At 43.0% G+C, this 18,182-nt stretch overlaps 1 protein-coding gene across 1 annotated transcript in view; it reads left to right on the plus strand.

Moving 5' to 3' along the window:
• Positions 1–17,935, plus strand: part of Siah2 (siah E3 ubiquitin protein ligase 2) — a 34,303-nt gene extending 16,368 nt beyond the window's left edge. Inside the window, exon 2 of the mRNA XM_057756846.1 lies at positions 17,300–17,935. Within this exon, the coding sequence (XP_057612829.1) occupies positions 17,300–17,857 (558 nt within the window). The 3' untranslated portion in view covers positions 17,858–17,935. The remainder of the gene's footprint in view (positions 1–17,299) is intronic.
• Positions 17,936–18,182: the final 247 nt, after the last annotated feature.

Consider the following 18,182-nt stretch of genomic DNA (forward strand, 5'->3'; position numbering starts at 1 on the left):
GTGGCTGGCTGCTTGCTCCCCTAAGCCCCAGGGGCTTATTTGTAAAACAGCACAGTGCTGGGGTTGGTGGGAATGATTCACGCAAAGTGCCTCGCACTGCCTTGGCGCTAAATGCACAGTTAGACGCTCAGAGGAAGCAGATGATGAGCAGTGTTGCTTCAGGCAGATACAAACTGGGAAAAGAAAAAAGAATGGCTCTTAATTCCACCCACGAAGTCTCTCACTGGGCTTCTCTCCCCAACTTCTGATGGTGTAGCCGGTCTTAGGTTCTCCTAGAGCCCGGTGATGTTGTTCTGACATTGGTCCGTTGGCGTTTAGGATTTGACTTTTTCATTCTTCCCACTTCTGTAATCTAATTTTCTGTCCTTCCCTTCTTTTTCTCCCTTCCTTTTTTAATTGAGAAAGACAAGACATTGTTATGTAGCCCAGGCTGATCCTGAGGTGGTAGGCATATGCCATTATCTTTTGAAGCCTGGTTTAGTTAGGTATCATTTTTAAGTCTATATGCTTTATTTTATGTCTTCTTTTACACATTTTTACTTACATTTATTTCAGAGGGAAACACGGTGATCAGCCTTTCTGAATGTACAACTGAAGAGAAAGTGATATAAAATCAAAGTGCCCTATAATTCTCCCCTAAAATAACCATAACACCATTCTGTAGATTGCTTGCAAACAGACCCGTAATACAATGGTTCCTCTCACTCACACCATCCCCACCAAGAAGAATGAGAAGCACTATTTTTCCTGCTGGTTTTGGCTTTTCACACTGTGGCTGCTTCTTTCTACGCTGATAAACACTTTGAGGTCGTGTTCGAGGCTGATGCACTGCCCTTCCCTGAAAGCACTTCCTGTTAGTAGTCATTTTTAATTTCATTTTCTTGCTGTGATTTTATTTTAATTACTACTAACCTGAATCCTTGGGCATAATTTGACCATTTCCTAAGGATACTGTTTCTAGGGATTCTGTAGTACATCGGCAGGGGACAGGTCCTTGTTGGTAAAGTCAAACTGGTTTAGACTCTGAACGTATCCGCAGCTCCTTTCCTTCCCACGGTGTCCTTTATGGCCAGTGCTGCTAATGATTCAGAGTCCCTAAAGTCACCTCAGGCCTGCGCCGGCTGCCGCTGCTCAGGGCCCACTTAATTTTAACCCCTCACTCTTGTAGACATCCTTCTGCAGCCCCAGGCCTCCTCCTTTCAGTGACCTCCTCCTTTCAGTCTGCCTCACCTGCCACTGACCCCATTTGCCTTCCTGGAGTCCAGTAATAGAGACAGATAAACAAGCAGAGCTGCATTGCACTGAGACGGAGGAGCAGACAGGAGTCCCCAGAGCTGTGGGCTGCCCTTTGCTCCTGAAGAAGGGGTGGAAGGTCATCTGTGGACCTCAGTGAGGCTAGCTGGAGAATACTGCTTCCTTCCTTTAGGTGCCCAGCACATTGTCACTGATATCCTCCCAGCCACTTTGTGAAGGAGATGGGACACAATCAGCATGCCCCATAAGAAAAGAACACTCCTCCATGTCGGTTTGGACAGTGCAGGCTTCAGTCTAAAGCAGTGACTCTTCTCTTCTATCCCCCTGTCTCTTTTGTCCTCTCCTCCACTTGGCTAAGAAGTCACAGTCCCCTTCCCACTGCAGACTCAAAGCACTGGCTTTGGGAGGGCTGGCTCTGATCACAGAGGGGTCCTTTTCCCAGGGTTGTCAGATGTAATTCAGAATGCCTAGTTAGATTTGAACCTCAGTTAAGCAGCATATAATCTTGGAAGGAGGTATAAGTGCATAAAAGAACAAGAAAAACGTGTCTGAAGATACACTGTGCATCTTGTATTTTATTTATTAATCTAACAACCCTACCAATCTTCTGGTGAATCTGATTGATTTCGACAATAAAAGGTTAGTAAGGGAGAAGCACTGTTTAAGGCTTGTTGGTGTTGTCAGTACGGTTGTGCAGGTGGGAACCTGGCATTGAAGGGAGAACAGTGAAGAGGTGGGCCAGGTGATAGGAGCCTGGCAGAAAGCCTTTGCTTCCGTGCTCTGTCCGGTGCTTTTGTTTACACTGAGAGGACCTCACAGAACTGGTTCCCGGTGACTGTGCACTTGTCTGCTAACTCTGGCTGTGGACAAATGAGAAACACGTGGTCAAAAATCAACTTTTGCTCCAAGTTTCTAAGATTAAAAATAAACTACTGCTAGCCCAAAGAGTCTTTGCGAGGTCCTCTCTCCTTCACAGAATGTTCTCAGATCTCAGGAACAGCAGTCACCCCGAAGTCTCCACCAACACACCATTTAGCAAGAAAGCTGTCTATTGTATGCAGTCTGTTTCGTCTTAGGAATAAAGGATAGATTTTGAACCCAGGATTTTAATTAGAATGGCCCTCCTCTAAACAAAGTTTGTCAAGTTGACAGTATATTAGTCTCACCAGTGTTTGGTGACACTGTTTGACCGTCTGGGGCTCAGTAATAGTATCTTAGTATCTTCTCACTTATTATCTGGGGGTTACAGGAAAATATGCGAGGGTGTTTAGAGGAAGATCTGAGCTGATACAGGCTGGGCAGCTTCACTTTATTCTGCTGTCCAGGGGTTCTCCTGAAGAGTACACGCTCTTTTGTAGTTAAGCATACTAACAGGCTCAAGGGCAAACAGACTTGAGCACCAGCCTTCTGAACACAGGTGCTCTACCAGTGGCTGTCAATCCAGAGAGGGTACGGTGCTCAAAGCACAGCGGACTTGTGTCTGCTCTGTGGGACATTTCAGGAGAGTTATAAAGACCACACTCTAATTTTTTATATAAATAAAATATGTGAAACATCTTTACCAAAAGTGAGAGGAGAAGCCTATAATTTTGATATTTAAAAGTATGAACATTTTTCTTACATGATCCGAAACTACCGGATCCTCTTTTCTTTTTTTTTTTTGGTTTTTCGAGACAGGGTTTCTCTGTAGCTTTTGGTTCCTGTCCTGGAACTAGCTCTTCTAGACCAGGCTGGCCTCGAACTCACAGAGACCCACCTGCCTCTGCCTCCTGAGTGCTGGGATTAAAGCTGGATCCTCTTTTAATACTAAAATCTACAGTAAGATTTCCAGCTGAAGTAAAATCAGCATGGTGCAAGACTGTCCCATCATCTGCAAATAAACCTTGTATTTACTCATCTGTCAGTAAGTACCACCTAGACAAGGGCAGGTAATAGAACCAGTAAATCAGAACTTAAACAAAATTATCAGGCCTATAAAAAATTGGGAAAATAATCTATGATCACTTGGTGATATTTGGGAATCAGATAAACATTTTAATCACAAAGTTAGTTTGAATAGCTAGAAAGCTGTGTTTTTGTTTTTAAGAGCTAAATTTTTTAATGACTTATTTTTATGTGCATTGGTGTTTTGCCTGCGTGTATGTCTGTGTGAGGGTGCCAGATCCCCTGAAACTGGAGTTACAGGCACTGTAAGCTGCCATGTGGGTGGGTCCTCTGGAAGAGCAGCCAGTACTCTTACCACTGAGTCATCTATCCAGCCCCCTCAAAACTGGTTATTTTGAGGCTGCACATGTAGTTCATGATTGTATCATTTGCCTCATCTGCACAAGACCCTAGGTCTTGTTCCCAGTACCAATTAATGGTTAATTTGATAAACTAAGTATTGCCATGCTGAGTTTAGCGTACTATAGTAGCTTCACCTAAAATCCCCAGCTGGAACATGAAGTGTTGAGAAGACAGACAACAGCTAGTTCCTCCCCTGGTTATCTACAGGCCTTGCATGGTAAATTAACCTCCCTCCTGTTAGACTCGCACACTTCACTCCATTTCTAGAACCCTGTAAGAAAATGGGGGATTGGGCCCATTCCATCCTGGAACTCACATTTTAGCTGGGGTCTTAGAATGGAATGGACCTGTCCACGTGGTGGATAATGTCACTGAAGTGGCCAGAAGTAGCAGAGCAGGCCTCAGAGCAGCAGTCCAGACTGCCAGCCTTGGCAGGTCAGCAGGTGATGTGGACGCTGTGTTCTGTGGGAACCAGGCGGGGTCAGCAGGTGATGTGGACGCTGTCTTCTGTGGGGACCAGGCGGGGTCAGCAGGTGATGTGGACGCTCTGTCTTCTGTGGGGACCAAGGCAGGGTCAGCAGGTGATGTGGACGCTCTGTCTTCTGTGGGGACCAAGGCAGGGTCAGCAGGTGATGTGGATGCTCTGTTCTGTGAGGACCAAGGCAGGATCAGCAGGTGATGTGGACACTCTTCTGTGAGGCCTAGAGATGCATTGGTTTTTATAAGAGTTGTTCTTCGTTGTAAAACTTTGTTGCTTCACTAGAAATGATCCCAACAGAACCTTGGGAAAAAGAGAAGTGAGTAACTTTGGTTCATTTCCATGTAGATGTTTTATGCAGAAGTGTGTTTACTCCCAGAAAAACACTAGGAGAAAGCTCAATTCATTCAACCAACTCCTCTTAAGAACCCTTAATCCCTTAAAATGTAAACATGCCAACCTCTCTCCTGGATTCCTTCATACAATTTAATTTGGATGTAATCTAAAGCATAGACAACAGTTACAATATTAGTGTAAAACAAAACAACGGCCTTTATCCAGATTCTCTAGACCCTTCTTGCCATGTGTGTTTTCATTTTGCTTTTTCAACTCAGATCTATATTGTTAACCATTTGAATGTCAGCTACAGGCCGACCCTTTATGTTCCTCTTCAAAGCCAGGGCATCTTCATGTCATCAGGAAATACGATCAGCACAGACACGGTGCTCTCTAATCTACAGTCACGTGTCCTAGAAATGCCCTCTGCAGAACTGAGGTTGGGTTCCCAGGCCAGAGGTAAGAATTGTATTTAACCATCAGTGTGCATTTTATGATCGTTAGAGCTTATTTAGGTTGGAACGAAGTGCTGTTTGCTCGTGCTTACTCAGGAAAAGGTCATTTCTTAGATTTGAATCACATCCAACAGCAGGATATTGGCTGTTTTATTTTTTTTATTTATTTTTGAGACACTGGCAGATATCCTGCTAACGAGTCTGAGCTGTTTCCTTGGAGGTAAGCAGATGGGGGCAGGGCGTTTACCTCACAGGGCCCCAGAGGAACCAACTTCTTCCCTGGAGCTCCTGGCACCTCAGTTGTAGTGGAGACTGATTGTTGGTGTTCAGGGTGTCGTTCTGGAATTACACAGAATCAAGTTTAATGAAACAGACTACATGACTTGATCCAAACCTTCTACAGCACATACAACCTTCACTAGCATTCTGGATGAGAGCATATTTAGCTAATAACCTCATTTTATAAACAATTGGTGTTGCTGTTTATTAGGTAAATGATGTCATGTTCCATATGCTGTAGTGTCTCATACATACTTGTATATGAACTAGTTTTATATTTGTATATGAAAGCGTTTCTGTGTCAAAAGGGAAACCCTGCTAAATTCCACCTTAAATACAGCCTTCAAACCTCTCGCTGGGAAAAAATGGGAGCTATTTACTGCTTTCTGCAAAGACTTAAGCAGGGAGCAGCAGGGTGCACAGCCTTTCAGTGCAGAACAGGTTTGCACAAGGCCGCTCCACAGACAGGTCCTCGGGTGATGTCCACATTTGATTCTCCTTCTCTTCCTCCCCTAGTTCTTTAGCGTTGCGTTGGTCCTCTCCTACCTCCGATATTTTCTGTGTGCCTGCCTTTCCTCCTCTTTCAGAGAGAGTTACTAAAAAATAACCCCACCCTTTGGGGAAAACAAACACACCTTTCCCAAAGGAGAAGTCTCATTTATAGCTGCGGGTGTGTCCCAGGACACGCGGGCCTCTCTGCAGAGAATCCCGGGGACTCTGCTCAGCTGCACTGTGTAGAGGAAGAAACCAGGCCTGTAACTGGACAGCCCTCTCTCTCACCACAAATGTCAGAGAGAGAATCATTTGCTTCACATGGCCCTAGATCACTGAGCCAGGACTGTGTCAAATAAGTAGATATAAAGCACGGATGAGCCAGACAGTAGGGTGACTTGACTTACATAGGTACCACAGAAAAATAAATAAAAAGGTTGAATGGTTCTTTCTTGGAGGTAATCTTTAGTTCAGTTACCATAGAAATGGCTTCTGTGGTCCTGAACTACCACAAGAGTGAAATGAGAGAACAGATTGGTCTTGGAGTTCAGCTGGTTTAGAAGAAACAGTAAAAAACCAAAGGCTTAAAAAACCATCTCAAGTAGAGCACACTCTTTTCAGAAGGTCGTTGTCCACACCAGGGCAAGGAAATGCCTTTTTTTTTTTTTTTTTGCGACTTGGGGGTTACTCTGAAGAAGAGTTACATGTGTGACAACCAAGTAGTAGAACACGCACAGATTCCTACCTGAGCATGGCAGGTTCCCAGGCGACACTGCAGATAGACACGCTTGTTGTGGATGTTGGCTGGGGGGGCCTGGGGCTGCGGGGAGAGGCTGGGAACACGCTGTCCTGGATACTGTCCCATTGCCAGACTTTGCCTTATTCCTGGGCTTCATCCTGGGCAGCTAAGGTCAGCAGCCCATCCTAAGACATCTTTCCATCCAAATCCTGATCCAGGCACGGAGAAGTTCTTGCTATTTTTGTTGTGTTTATGTGTGTTTTTAAAACTCTGACTGAAATGCCTCACGAACTGTCCACAGGAGACCATCAGGAGGCTCTCTGTCCTGCCCACACCCCATATTTAAAACCGTTCATGAGACTTCTTGCTATTTAAAAAGCTGAGAACACAGTGTAAATAAAAAAAGGATAAATCTCCATTGTGTAAATGTACCACATTTTCTTTATCCATTCTTCTGTTGACGGGCATCTAGGTTGTTTCCAGTTTCTGGCTATTACAAATAATGCTGCTGTGAACATAGTTGAGCACATGTCCTTGTGGTATAATTAAGCATCCTTTGTGTATATACTAAATAGCAGTATTGCTGGGTCTTGAGGAAGATTGTTTTCTAATTTTCTGAGAAATCACCATACTGATTTCCAAAGCAGCTGTACAAGTTTGCACTCCCACCAGCAATGCAGGAGTGTTCCCCTTACCCCACGACCTCTCCAGCATAAGTTGTCATCAGTGTTTTTTGGTCTTGGCCATTCTTACGGGTGTAAGAGGGAATATCAGAGTTGTTTTGATTTGAATTTCTCTGATGGCTAAGGATGTTGAGCATTTCCTTAAGTGTCTTTCAGCCTTTTGAGATTCAACTCTTTGTTGAGAGTTCTCTGTTTAGGTGTACCCCCTTTTTTGTATTATTTGTTCTTTTGATGTCAAGTTTTTTGAGCTTTTTTTTTAAAATTTTTTATTAAAGATTTCTGCCTTCTCCCCGCCACCACCTCCCATTTCCCTCCCCCTCCCCCATCAAGTCCCCCTCCCTCATCATCCCTAAGAGTAATCCGGGTTCCCTGCCCTGTGGGAAGTCCAAGGACCACCCACCTCCATCCTGGTCTAGTAAGGTGAGCATCCAAACTGCCTAGGCTCCCACAAAGCCAATACGTGCAGTAGGATCAAAAACCCATTGCCATTGTTCTTGAGTTCTCAGTAGTCCTCATTGTCCATTATGTTCAGCAAGTCCGGTTTTATCCCATGCTTTTTCAGACCCAGGCCAGCTGGCCTTGGTGAGTTCCTGGTAGAACATCCCCATTGTCTCAGTGTGTGGGTGCACCCCTCGCGGTCCTGAGTTCCTTGCTCGTGCTCTGTCTCTTGCTCTTGATTTGGACCTTGAGATTTCAGTCCAGTGCTCCAATGTGGGTCTTTGTCTCTGTCTCCTTTCATCGCCTAATTGTTTTTCTTTGGGTTCACCTTCTTAATTATCTTCTCTAGGATCACGCATAATAGGCTCAACGTCCCCTATTCATGGCTAGAAACGAAATATGAGTGAGTACATCCCATGTTCCTCTTTTTGGGTCTGGCTCACCTCACTCAGGATATTGTTTTCTATTTCCGTCCATTTGCCTGCAAAATTCAGGAAGTCATTGGTTTTTACTGCTGAGTAGTACTCTAATATGTATATGTTCCATACTTTCTTCATCCAGTGAAGGGCATCTAGGTTGTTTCCAGGTTCTGGCTATAACAAACAATGCTGCTATGAACATAGTTGAGCATATACTTTTGTTGTATGATAGGGCATTTCTTGGGTATACTCCCAAGAGTGGTATTGCTGGGTCCAGGGGTAGGTGGATCCCGAAATTCCTGAGAAACCGCCACACTGTTTTCCAAAGTGGTTGCACAAGTTTGCATTCCCACCAGCAATGGATGAGTATACCCCTTTCTCCACAACCTCTCCAGCAAAGACTATCATTGGTGTTTTTTATTTTAGCCATTCGGACAGGTGTAAGATGGTATCTTAAAGTTGTCTTGATTTGCATTTCCCTGATTGCTAGGGAAGTTGAGCACGACCTTAAGTGTCTTTTGGCCATTTGAACTTCTGTTGAGAATTCTTTGTTCAGCTCAGTGCCCCATTTTTTAATTGGGTTGATTAGCCCTTTACGGTCTACTTTCTTGAGTTCTCTATATATTTTGGAGATCAGACCTTTGTCTGTTGCGGGGTTGGTGAAGATCTTCTCCCAGTCAGTAGGCTGCCTTTTTGTCTTAGTGACAGTGTCCTTTGCTTTACAGAAGCTTCTCAGTCTCAGGAGGTCCCATTTATTCAATGATGCCCTTAATGTCTGTGCTGCTGGGGTTGTACGTAGGAAGTGTTCTCCCGTGCCCAGGTGTTGTAGAGTACTTCCCACTTTCTCTTCTATCAGGTTCAGTGTGTTCGGACTGATATTGAGGTCTTTAATCCATTTGGACTTGAGTTTTGAGCATGGTGATAGATATGGATCTATTTTCATTCTTCTACAGGCTGACATCCAGTTTTGCCAGCACCATTTGTTAAAGATGCTCTCTTTTTTCCATTGTATACTTTTAGCTTCTTTATCAAAAATCAGGTGTTCATAGGTTTGTGGGTTAAAGCTAGGGTCTTCTATTCGATTCCATTGGTCGACTTCTCTGTTTCTATGCCAATACCAAGCTGTTTTCAATACTGTAGCTCTGTAATAGAGTTTGAAGACAGGGATGGTAATGCCTCCAGACAATCCTTTATTGTATAAGATTGTTTTGGCTATCCTGGGTTTTTTGTTTTTCCATATAAAGTTGATTATTGTCTTTTCCAGATCTGTGAAGAATTTTGATGGGATTTTGATGGGGATTGCGTTGAATCTATAGATTGCTTTTGGTAGAATTGCCGTTTTTACTATGTTGATCCTCCCAATCCAAGAGCAAGGGAGATCCTTCCATTTTCTGGTGTCCTCATCGATTTCTTTCTTCAAAGACTTAAAGTTCTTGTCAAATAGATCTTTCACTTCCTTGGTTAGAGTTACCCCAAGATATTTTATGCTATTTGTGGCTATCGTGAAAGGTGATGCTTCTCTGATTTCCCTCTCTGCTTCCTTATCCTTTGTGTATAGGAAGGCAACTGATTTTTTGGAGTTGATCTTGTATCCTGCCACATTCCCAAAGGTGTTTATCAGCTGTAGGAGTTCTTTGGTAGAGTTTTTTGGGTCGCTTATGTATACTATCATATCATCTGCAAATAACGAAAGCTTAACTTCTTCCTTTCCAATACGAATCCCCTTGATCCCCTTATGTTGTCTTATCGCTATTGCTAGAACTTCAAGCACTATATTGAAGAGGTATGGAGAGAGTGGACATCCTTGTCGTGTTCCTGATTTTAGTGGGATGGCTTTGAGTTTTTCTCCGTTTAATTTAATGTTGGCGGTCGGCTTGCTGTAAATAGCTTTTATTATATTTAGTTATGATCCTTTTATCCCTAATCTCTCCAAGACCTTCATCATAAAGGGGTGTTGAATTTTGTCGAATGCTTTTTCAGCATCTAATGAAATAATCATATGGTTTTTTTCTTTCAATTTATTTATATGGTGGATTACATTGATAGATTTGCGTATGTTGAACCAGCCCTGCATCTCTGGGATGAAGCCTACTTGATCATAATGGATAATTTTTCTGATGTGTTCTTGGATTCGGTTTGCCAGTATTTTATTGAGGATTTTTGCATCGATGTTCATGAGTGAGATAGGCCTGTAATTCTCTTTCTTGGTTGGGTCTTTGTGTGGTTTTGGTATCAGGGTAACTAGCTTCATAAAAGGAATTTGGCAATGACTCTTCTGTTTCTATATTGTGAAATACATTAAGAAGTATAGGTATTAGCTCTTCTTGGAAGGTCTGATAGAATTCTGCATTGAAACCATCTGGTCCTGGGCTTTTTTTGGAAGGGAGATTTTTGATAACCGTTTCTAATTCTTCGCAACTAACCGGTCTATTTAGATTGTTCACCTGTTCTTGGTTTAGCTTTGGTATATGGTACTTATCTAAAAAAAATGTCCATTTCTTTTGCATTTTCCAGTTTTGTGGCATACAGGCTTTTGTAGTAAGATCTAATGATTCTCTGAATTTCCTCTGTGTCTGTGGTTATATCCCCCTTTTCATTTCTGATCTTATTTGCATGTTCTCTCTCTGTCGTTTAATTAGTTTGGAAAGGGGTTTGTCGATTTTGTTGATTTTCTCTAAGAACCAGCTTTTTGTTTCATTGATTCTTTGGACTGTTTTCTGTGTTTCTATTTTGTTGATTGCCTCCCTCAGTTTGATTATTTCCAGTCTTCTACTCCTCCTGGATGCTTCTGCTTCTTTTTTTTCTAGAGTTTTCAGGTGTGCTGTTAAGTCCCCAATGTATGCTTTCTCCATTTTAAGTGGGCACTTAGTGCTATGAACTTACCTCTGAGCACTGCTTTCATCGTGTCCCATAGGTTTGAGTATGTTGTCTCTTTATTTTCATTAAATTCAAGGAAGACTTTAATTTCTTAATTTCTTCCTTGACCCAGGTGTGGTTCAGTAGTTGACTGTTCAGTTTCCATGAGTTTGTCGGCTTTTTGGGGGTAGCATTGTTGTTGCCTTCTAACTTTAATCCGTGGTGGTCTGATAAGACACAGGAGGACACTGATATTTTTTTTGTATCTGTGGAGGTTTCCTTTGTTACCGAGTATGTGGTCAATTTTCGAGAAGGTTCCACGAGCTGCAGAGAAGGTATATTCTTTCCTATTTGGGTGGAGTGTTCTATAGATGTCGGTTAAGTCCATTTGCTTCATTACCTCCAACAATTCTCTTAAGTCTCTATTAGGTTTCTGTCTGATTGACCTGTCCATTGGTGAGAGAGGTGTGTTGAAGTCTCCTACTACTAGTGTGTGTGGTTTGATGTCTGCCTTGAGTTTTAGTAATATTTCTTTTACATAAGTGGGTGCTTTTATATTAGGGGCGTAGATATTCAGGATTGAGACTTCATCCTGATGAATTGTTCCTGTTATGAGTATAAAGTGTCCATCTCGATCTCTTCTGATTGATTTTAGTTTGAAGTCCATTTTGTTAGAAATTAGTATGGCCACACCTGCTTTTTTCTTAGGACCATTTGCTTGAAAAACCTTTTCCCATCCCTTTACTCTGAGTAGATGCCTGTCTTTGTGGTTGAGATGTGTTTCTTGCAAACAGCAGAATGTTGGATCCTGTTTTCGTATCCAATCTTGTAGTCTGTGTCTTTTTATAGGTGAATTGAGACCATTAATATTAAGTGATATTAATGACCAGTGGTTGATTACTCTGGTTATTCCTATTGTATTTTGTAGTAGAGTTTGTGTGTCTCCCTTCTTTGAGTCGTGCTGGTGAAGGGTCGCTAGATGCCTGAGTTATTGTAGGCAGTGTTGGCTATGTTGGATTCCTTGTGTTGTGATTTTCCTTCTATTACTTCCTGTAGGGCTGGATTTGTGGCTACGTATTGTTTAAATTTGTTCTTATCCTGGAATGTCTTGTTTTCTCCATTGATAGTGAACGATAGCTTGGCTGGGTATAGTAGTTTGGGTTTGCATCCATGGTCTCTTAGTTTCTGCAGTACCTCTATCCAGGACCTTCTGGCTTTCATGGTTTCCATAGAGAAGTCAGGTGTAAGTCTGATCGGTTTACCTTTATAAGTAACTTGCCCTTTTTCCTTTGCAGCTCTTAATATTCTTTCTTTAATCTGTATATTTTGTGTTTTGATTTTTTTTTTTTTTTTTTGGTTTTTCGAGACAGGGTTTCTCTGTGGCTTTGGAGCCTGTCCTGGAACTAGCTCTGTAGACCAGGCTGGTCTTGAACTCACAGAGATCCACCTGCCTCTGCCTCCCGAGTGCTGGGATTAAAGGCGTGCGCCACCATCGCCCGGCTTAATTATAATATGGCGAGGGGATGTTTTTCTTTGATTCAGTCTGTTTGGTGTTCTGTATGTTTCTTGAATATTCAAAGGAATATCTTTCTTTATGTTGGGAAAGTTTTCTTCTATAATTTTGTTAAAAATATTTTCTGGACCTTTGAGTTGTGACTCTTCTCCTTCTTGTATCCCCATTATTCTTAGGTTTGGTCTTTTTATTGTGTCCCATATTTCCTGAATGTTTTGTGACTAAACTTTGTTGGTTTTGCTGTTTTCTTTGATCAGTGCGTTTATTTTCTCCATGTTGTCTTCAGAATCTGAGATTCTTTCTTCTATCTCTTGTAGTCTGTTGATTATGCTTGTTTCTGTAGCCTCTGCTCGTTGACCTAGATTTTCCATATCCAACTGGTCCTCATTTTGTGTTTTCTTCCTTGCTTCAATTTCCGTTTTCAATTCTTGAACTGTTTCTATTACCTGTTTGATCGTTTTTTCTTGGTTTCCCAGGGCATCATTTACGTATTTACTCATTTCATCAAACTTTTTGTTATATGTCTCATCCATTTCTATAAGGGTATTTTTTACATGTTTAAGGGACTCTATTGCTTTCATAAAGTCAATTTTTTCCACTTCTTCTGTGTTAGGGTGTTCAAGTCCTTCTGTTGTAAGATCATTGGGTTCTGGTGTTTCCATGTTTTTTATATTGTTGGGTGAAATCTTGCCTTGGCGCCTGCCCATCTCCTCCTAACAATGCTATCTAATGGGTCTTTTAAGTCAAGAACAGGTTTCCCTGCTGGCCAAGGGCTCCGCTTACAAAGTGCCCTCGCTCCATTTCCTGGCTCCCGCTGTGGGCCAAGATCGCTCACACCACTCAGAAGGATCTTCAGGACCAGGACCAGGCTCCCCGTTTGCCCAGGACCTCGTCCACAAAAGGCCTACCCCTCTGTAGGCCAGCCACCAGAACAGAGAAACTCCCGCTGTCCTCTGCCCCGAGCTCCTGACCCAGTGCCCAAACAGGCTATACTGGGTGATCCCGCAGCCCCGCAGAAGGGAGGGGGAGTGGAAGAGGGCCCTGGGCACAAGCTGGGATGTGCCAGAAATAGAGAGGTCGCAGCAGAGGAGGAGCAGCCCCCGCAGAGGGTATCAGCCTTTGCAGGCTTACCAGGGGGGTGAAGGGGGTCTGAGAATGCTCCCGCTCCGTTTCCTATGTCCCGGCGCGGGCCCAGAACACTCTCCCCACTCAGGAGTGTCTTCAGGGACAGGACGCGGCTCCCTGTTCACCCGTGGACCTCGCCAATAAAAGGCCTCCCTCTCTACAGGCCAGGCCCCAAAAAACCTACTTGATTTAACTGTGTCCGCCGCGGGCCGGGTTCCGCCGCTTCCGTCCGCTGCGGGCCCGGGTTCCGCCGCTTCCGTCCGCTGCGGGCCCGGGTTCTGCCGCTTCCGTCCGCCGCGGGCCCTTCTTGAGTTCTTTATATATTTGGAGATCAGTCCTCTGTGGTACATTTGTACAATGGAGTACTACATAGCAGTAAAAGATAATGGCATCTTGAAATTTGTAGACAAATGGATGGATCTAGAAAAAAACATTGAGGTAACCCAGAGACAGAAAGACAAACATATACTCACTTATAAATGGCTTCTAGACGTAAATAAAAAAAAAAAAAAAAGAAAAAAAACAGCCTGCAATCCACAACCCCAGAGAACCTAGATGACAAAGAGGCGTATATGGATCTAAATAGGAAGGCGAAAAAGCCAAGATCTCCTCAGAAAATTGGGAGTGTGGGAGTCACAAGAGAAGGGGAAGGGGGGGAAGGGAGGGATGGGAGAGCAGTGGAGAAAAACATATCACATAATAAAAACAAGGGAAAAAAAAAGGGAGATAAATCTTTCTCCTGCTGCCCAAGAATTTTTCTTTACCTGAACTTTTAAAATTAGTCTATGGTTCAGAACTCTAACAAGTGATTTCCTGTCAACAAAGTAGATAACAGAAAACTTCTGCCAAAGTGGTAGAGGCATGAGCTGCCTTTTTGTTGGTTTTGTTTCTGGTTTTTGAAATAGAGTTTTGTGTAATTAAGGAGAGTCTGAACCATGCAATCCTCCTGCCTCAGCCTCCAGAGCAGTAGCATTCAGACACAGCCCCTCATACACCGCCACATTGTATTTTTTCAAGTGTCTTTCTTTGAGTTCCCTGTGGGGAGAAGTTGTTATCTTGGCTTCTGCATCCTCTGAGACTTTATCTTGGTGTGCTGTGTGGATAAGGTTCTCAGGCCCTCCTGGCTGCTAGAAAGGCGTTCTATGAAGATTGGAATTTGAGCTGTTAAGTTTATAAGCGGCTTATTTCATAGGTCAGGATAGGGAGAAGCAAAGGCAGATGTGAATTTACAGGTTGGTTTGCTTTCTTATCTTAGTATCTTAGAAAGATGACCTGGTGCGGTCATTTCTTTGGCACCTGCTTGCTTCAGTGGAGGGCTGGAGATAAAATGCAGTAAGCCAGGCAGCTTATCAGCTACCCTGTGCTCCAAAGATAGAAACTAACTCTTCATTTTACCTGAAGAGTGGTTTCCAGTTCTTAAGTCTTCCTGTGACCACAGCAGAGTTACTGGGTAGATATCTGTGGGTGTATCCTTCCTCTGGTAAGTAGAACTAGCATTGCCATTCTTGTGATGTTTGGGAGTAGAAATCTCTTCAGTTCCTGAGAATGGTAAGGAAAGAAAAGATTGTGTTCCTACCCTAGTAAGCAGTGTCTGAAGGCAAACTCTGTTAGATGTTCACCCAGCTTCCCCTTTCCCAGTCTCCTCAGGAAGATGTGTGTGTGTGTGTGTGTGTGTATACAAGGATGAAGCATGTGACTAATCTTTATTAATAAAAAAATCAGGAGTCAGATATTAGGGTAAGAACCTGAACAATCAGAGAAACTGCTGAGAGGCCAGTCAACTCCTACCTCTTCCATTTCTTCCTCCTATCTACCCATAGTCCTGCAAAACTCTATGGTGAATTTTGGTCAGCTAGTGGCTAGCTCTGCCCTCTGACTCAAAGCAAGCTTTAATTTCAGAATGAAATCAAAATATCACACAACCTGTCCCCCTTTGTCTAAAAAGGAAATGTTTTAACTGACCTTGTAAAACTATAATAAGTACAATAACTATATACAAATATATACAGGTAAAAAAACTACATTAACAATGTCCAGTTCGTTTGTATTTGGAAATTCAGAGATAATACTCCATTATCTATCCTATCTTGGTGAGTCCAAAGTTTCGCACCTAATTCACTTTCTATCCTAACTTGGATTAACAACCCAAAATTATCTTTTTTTATGTCTCTCAATCTTATACATGTTATACCACTTTTGCAAGTTTAATTTCTGGATTTTGTAACAAGGAAAACTATAACTATCTAGTCTTCAATTCCATCAGAGACCTGAGAAGGATATAATATTACCTGAGTAAAAAGGAAGTATGGAGCAAACCTCTTCCAAAACTAAGAAATGACAGAGACAGCTGGCTACCTGGACAGTCACCCAAGGTTCCTCTGTAATGTTGGGGCATCCATCTTTGGCCTACAGGCCTAACATACCTGACAGACTTTTGAGAAGCAGGGAATTTTTTGTTTTGTTTTTTCAAGAGAGGGTTTCTCTGTAGCTTTGGAGCCTGTCCTGGAACTAGCTCTTGTAGACCAGACTGGCCCCAAACTCACAGAGATCCACCTGCCTCTGCCTCCTGAGTGCTGGGATTAAAGGCGTGCACCACCATCACCTGGTGAGAAGCAGGGAATTTTGAAGGACTATCATACCTTGTCTTGACAAAGTTTGACAGTTGATTTTTTTTTTTCTTTTCCTCTTTCTGGTCCAGTTTGACAGTAACTGTCAGCAATTGAGGCAAAGTCGGTTTCTTTGCCCACATAGCTAGCTTTTTACATAAAGAAAACAAACTCCATATGGAGGATTTTTCAAAGCCTCTCATCTTTGTTGAAGTAGATCAGTGCTGCCAGGAGCAGTGTCTCACTGTCATGAAAAGCTTTTAGATTATTAAACATATTAGATGCTATATTGTATAGGTCTTTGAAGTGTTTGAAGACCATCTGTCTCTCTAAATATATCTGTTATATTTACATACCTACCTAACATGACTAAGTTTGGCTATTATAGATGACTATTAATCTGTATTTCTTAATTATACATTCCATTTTTAAATGAGCTACATAAGCACAATACACAAACAAGAGTAGACACATACATACAATATAGCAGAAATAACTGTAAATTTGTATCAGTAAACGAAAATCCATACCAGTGTAAAATATTTTGAGATTAATAGCTTTTTTAGATTAAAGTGGATTCAATAATCTACCTTATCATTCCTATATCATATCCCCCCTTTTCAGGAAAACTCAGTAGTCTTTAAGGAGAAGTTTGATCCTATTCACCTTAACCTCTGCTAATAGCCAAGATGCCAGTCTAGAATGCGATTTCTTTAAAAACAAAATTTATAGGTAGAGCACTTACAGGGCCACGGGTACAAAGGAGACAGCAACATGTGACAGGACCCCAGCCTCCTCCTGCTGCTGTGCCCAAGTTTGGTCACACCAGCAGTCAAGAAGAGGGACCCACAAGGGAAACTGACCACTGACGAGATGACCTGTCATCCGTCTAAGTCAGAAAGGAGTGAAACTGTGCTGTCTTCAGAGTCACTGATTGCAGGAAAAGCCAAAAGGTGATCCAGGAATCCTTGCCCACCCCTCCCCCAAGCAGTTGAATTCTTAAAAGGAGCTGGGCTACAGAAAAAGAGAAAGGGCCAAGTTATCTCAGTAGTTTCGCTTGTTTGATGTACTTAAAAGAACTTTAATTCTCACCCTTCACCATTGTTGGGATTAGGGAGTGGGGTGTAGAAAGCAGTGCCTGACTTTATGCATGATGCTATTGACAGTGAGTAGAAACTGAGACTTGTCTCAAACACTTGAACCTCCTTGAACAAAAGTTGTTGAGATAAAGATAGAATTTGAGCTCAGGAAACTCGTGTGGGTAGGTATGCGTAGATATTGGCACCAAGTGGGTCTTGAGAAGGAGCCATGATGCAATATGTTTCTTTGTGTCTCTGCAGTATGCTACCACGGGCTGCTCCCTGACTCTCCACCACACAGAGAAACCAGAGCATGAAGACATCTGTGAATACCGTCCCTATTCCTGCCCCTGTCCTGGTGCCTCCTGCAAGTGGCAGGGGTCCCTGGAAGCTGTGATGTCCCATCTCATGCATGCCCACAAGAGCATCACCACCCTTCAAGGGGAGGACATAGTCTTTCTAGCTACAGACATTAACCTGCCAGGGGCTGTGGACTGGGTGATGATGCAGTCCTGTTTTGGTCACCACTTCATGCTGGTCCTTGAGAAGCAAGAGAAGTACGAAGGTCACCAGCAGTTCTTTGCCATTGTCCTCCTCATCGGCACTCGCAAGCAAGCTGAGAACTTTGCCTACAGACTAGAGTTGAACGGGAACCGGCGGAGACTGACCTGGGAAGCCACACCCCGGTCCATTCACGATGGTGTGGCCGCAGCCATCATGAACAGCGACTGCCTTGTTTTTGACCCGGCCATAGCACATCTCTTTGCAGATAACGGGAACCTTGGGATCAATGTGACCATTTCTACATGCTGTCAGTGAGGCTCCAGGAGGCTTTCAGAAACCTGAGAAGTTATTTGGGCGAACGCTCTTTGTTTAATAAAGTTTTTTTTAAATAGATGTTTTATTCAGTTATGTCTTCCCAAGTCAAGACCCACAACTGTCCTATGCTTTGTCTAAAACGGCAGCTTCCTGTCTGGCACTGAGGAAGCAGAGTTCACTGGACTGTGGTAAACGTGGTTGGCCCGTTAGTGATTCGGAGGCTGTTCTGTGATCTCAGATCAACTCTTTTCTGCTTTCTTCCTGAATAGCTCTTGACAAATTGTCCAGGGCTGCTCCCACCTGCCTCATCCTGAGCTGACAAGAG

This window comes from Chionomys nivalis, chromosome 24 (assembly GCF_950005125.1).
Source record: "Chionomys nivalis chromosome 24, mChiNiv1.1, whole genome shotgun sequence".
Taxonomy (NCBI): Eukaryota; Metazoa; Chordata; class Mammalia; order Rodentia; family Cricetidae; genus Chionomys; species Chionomys nivalis.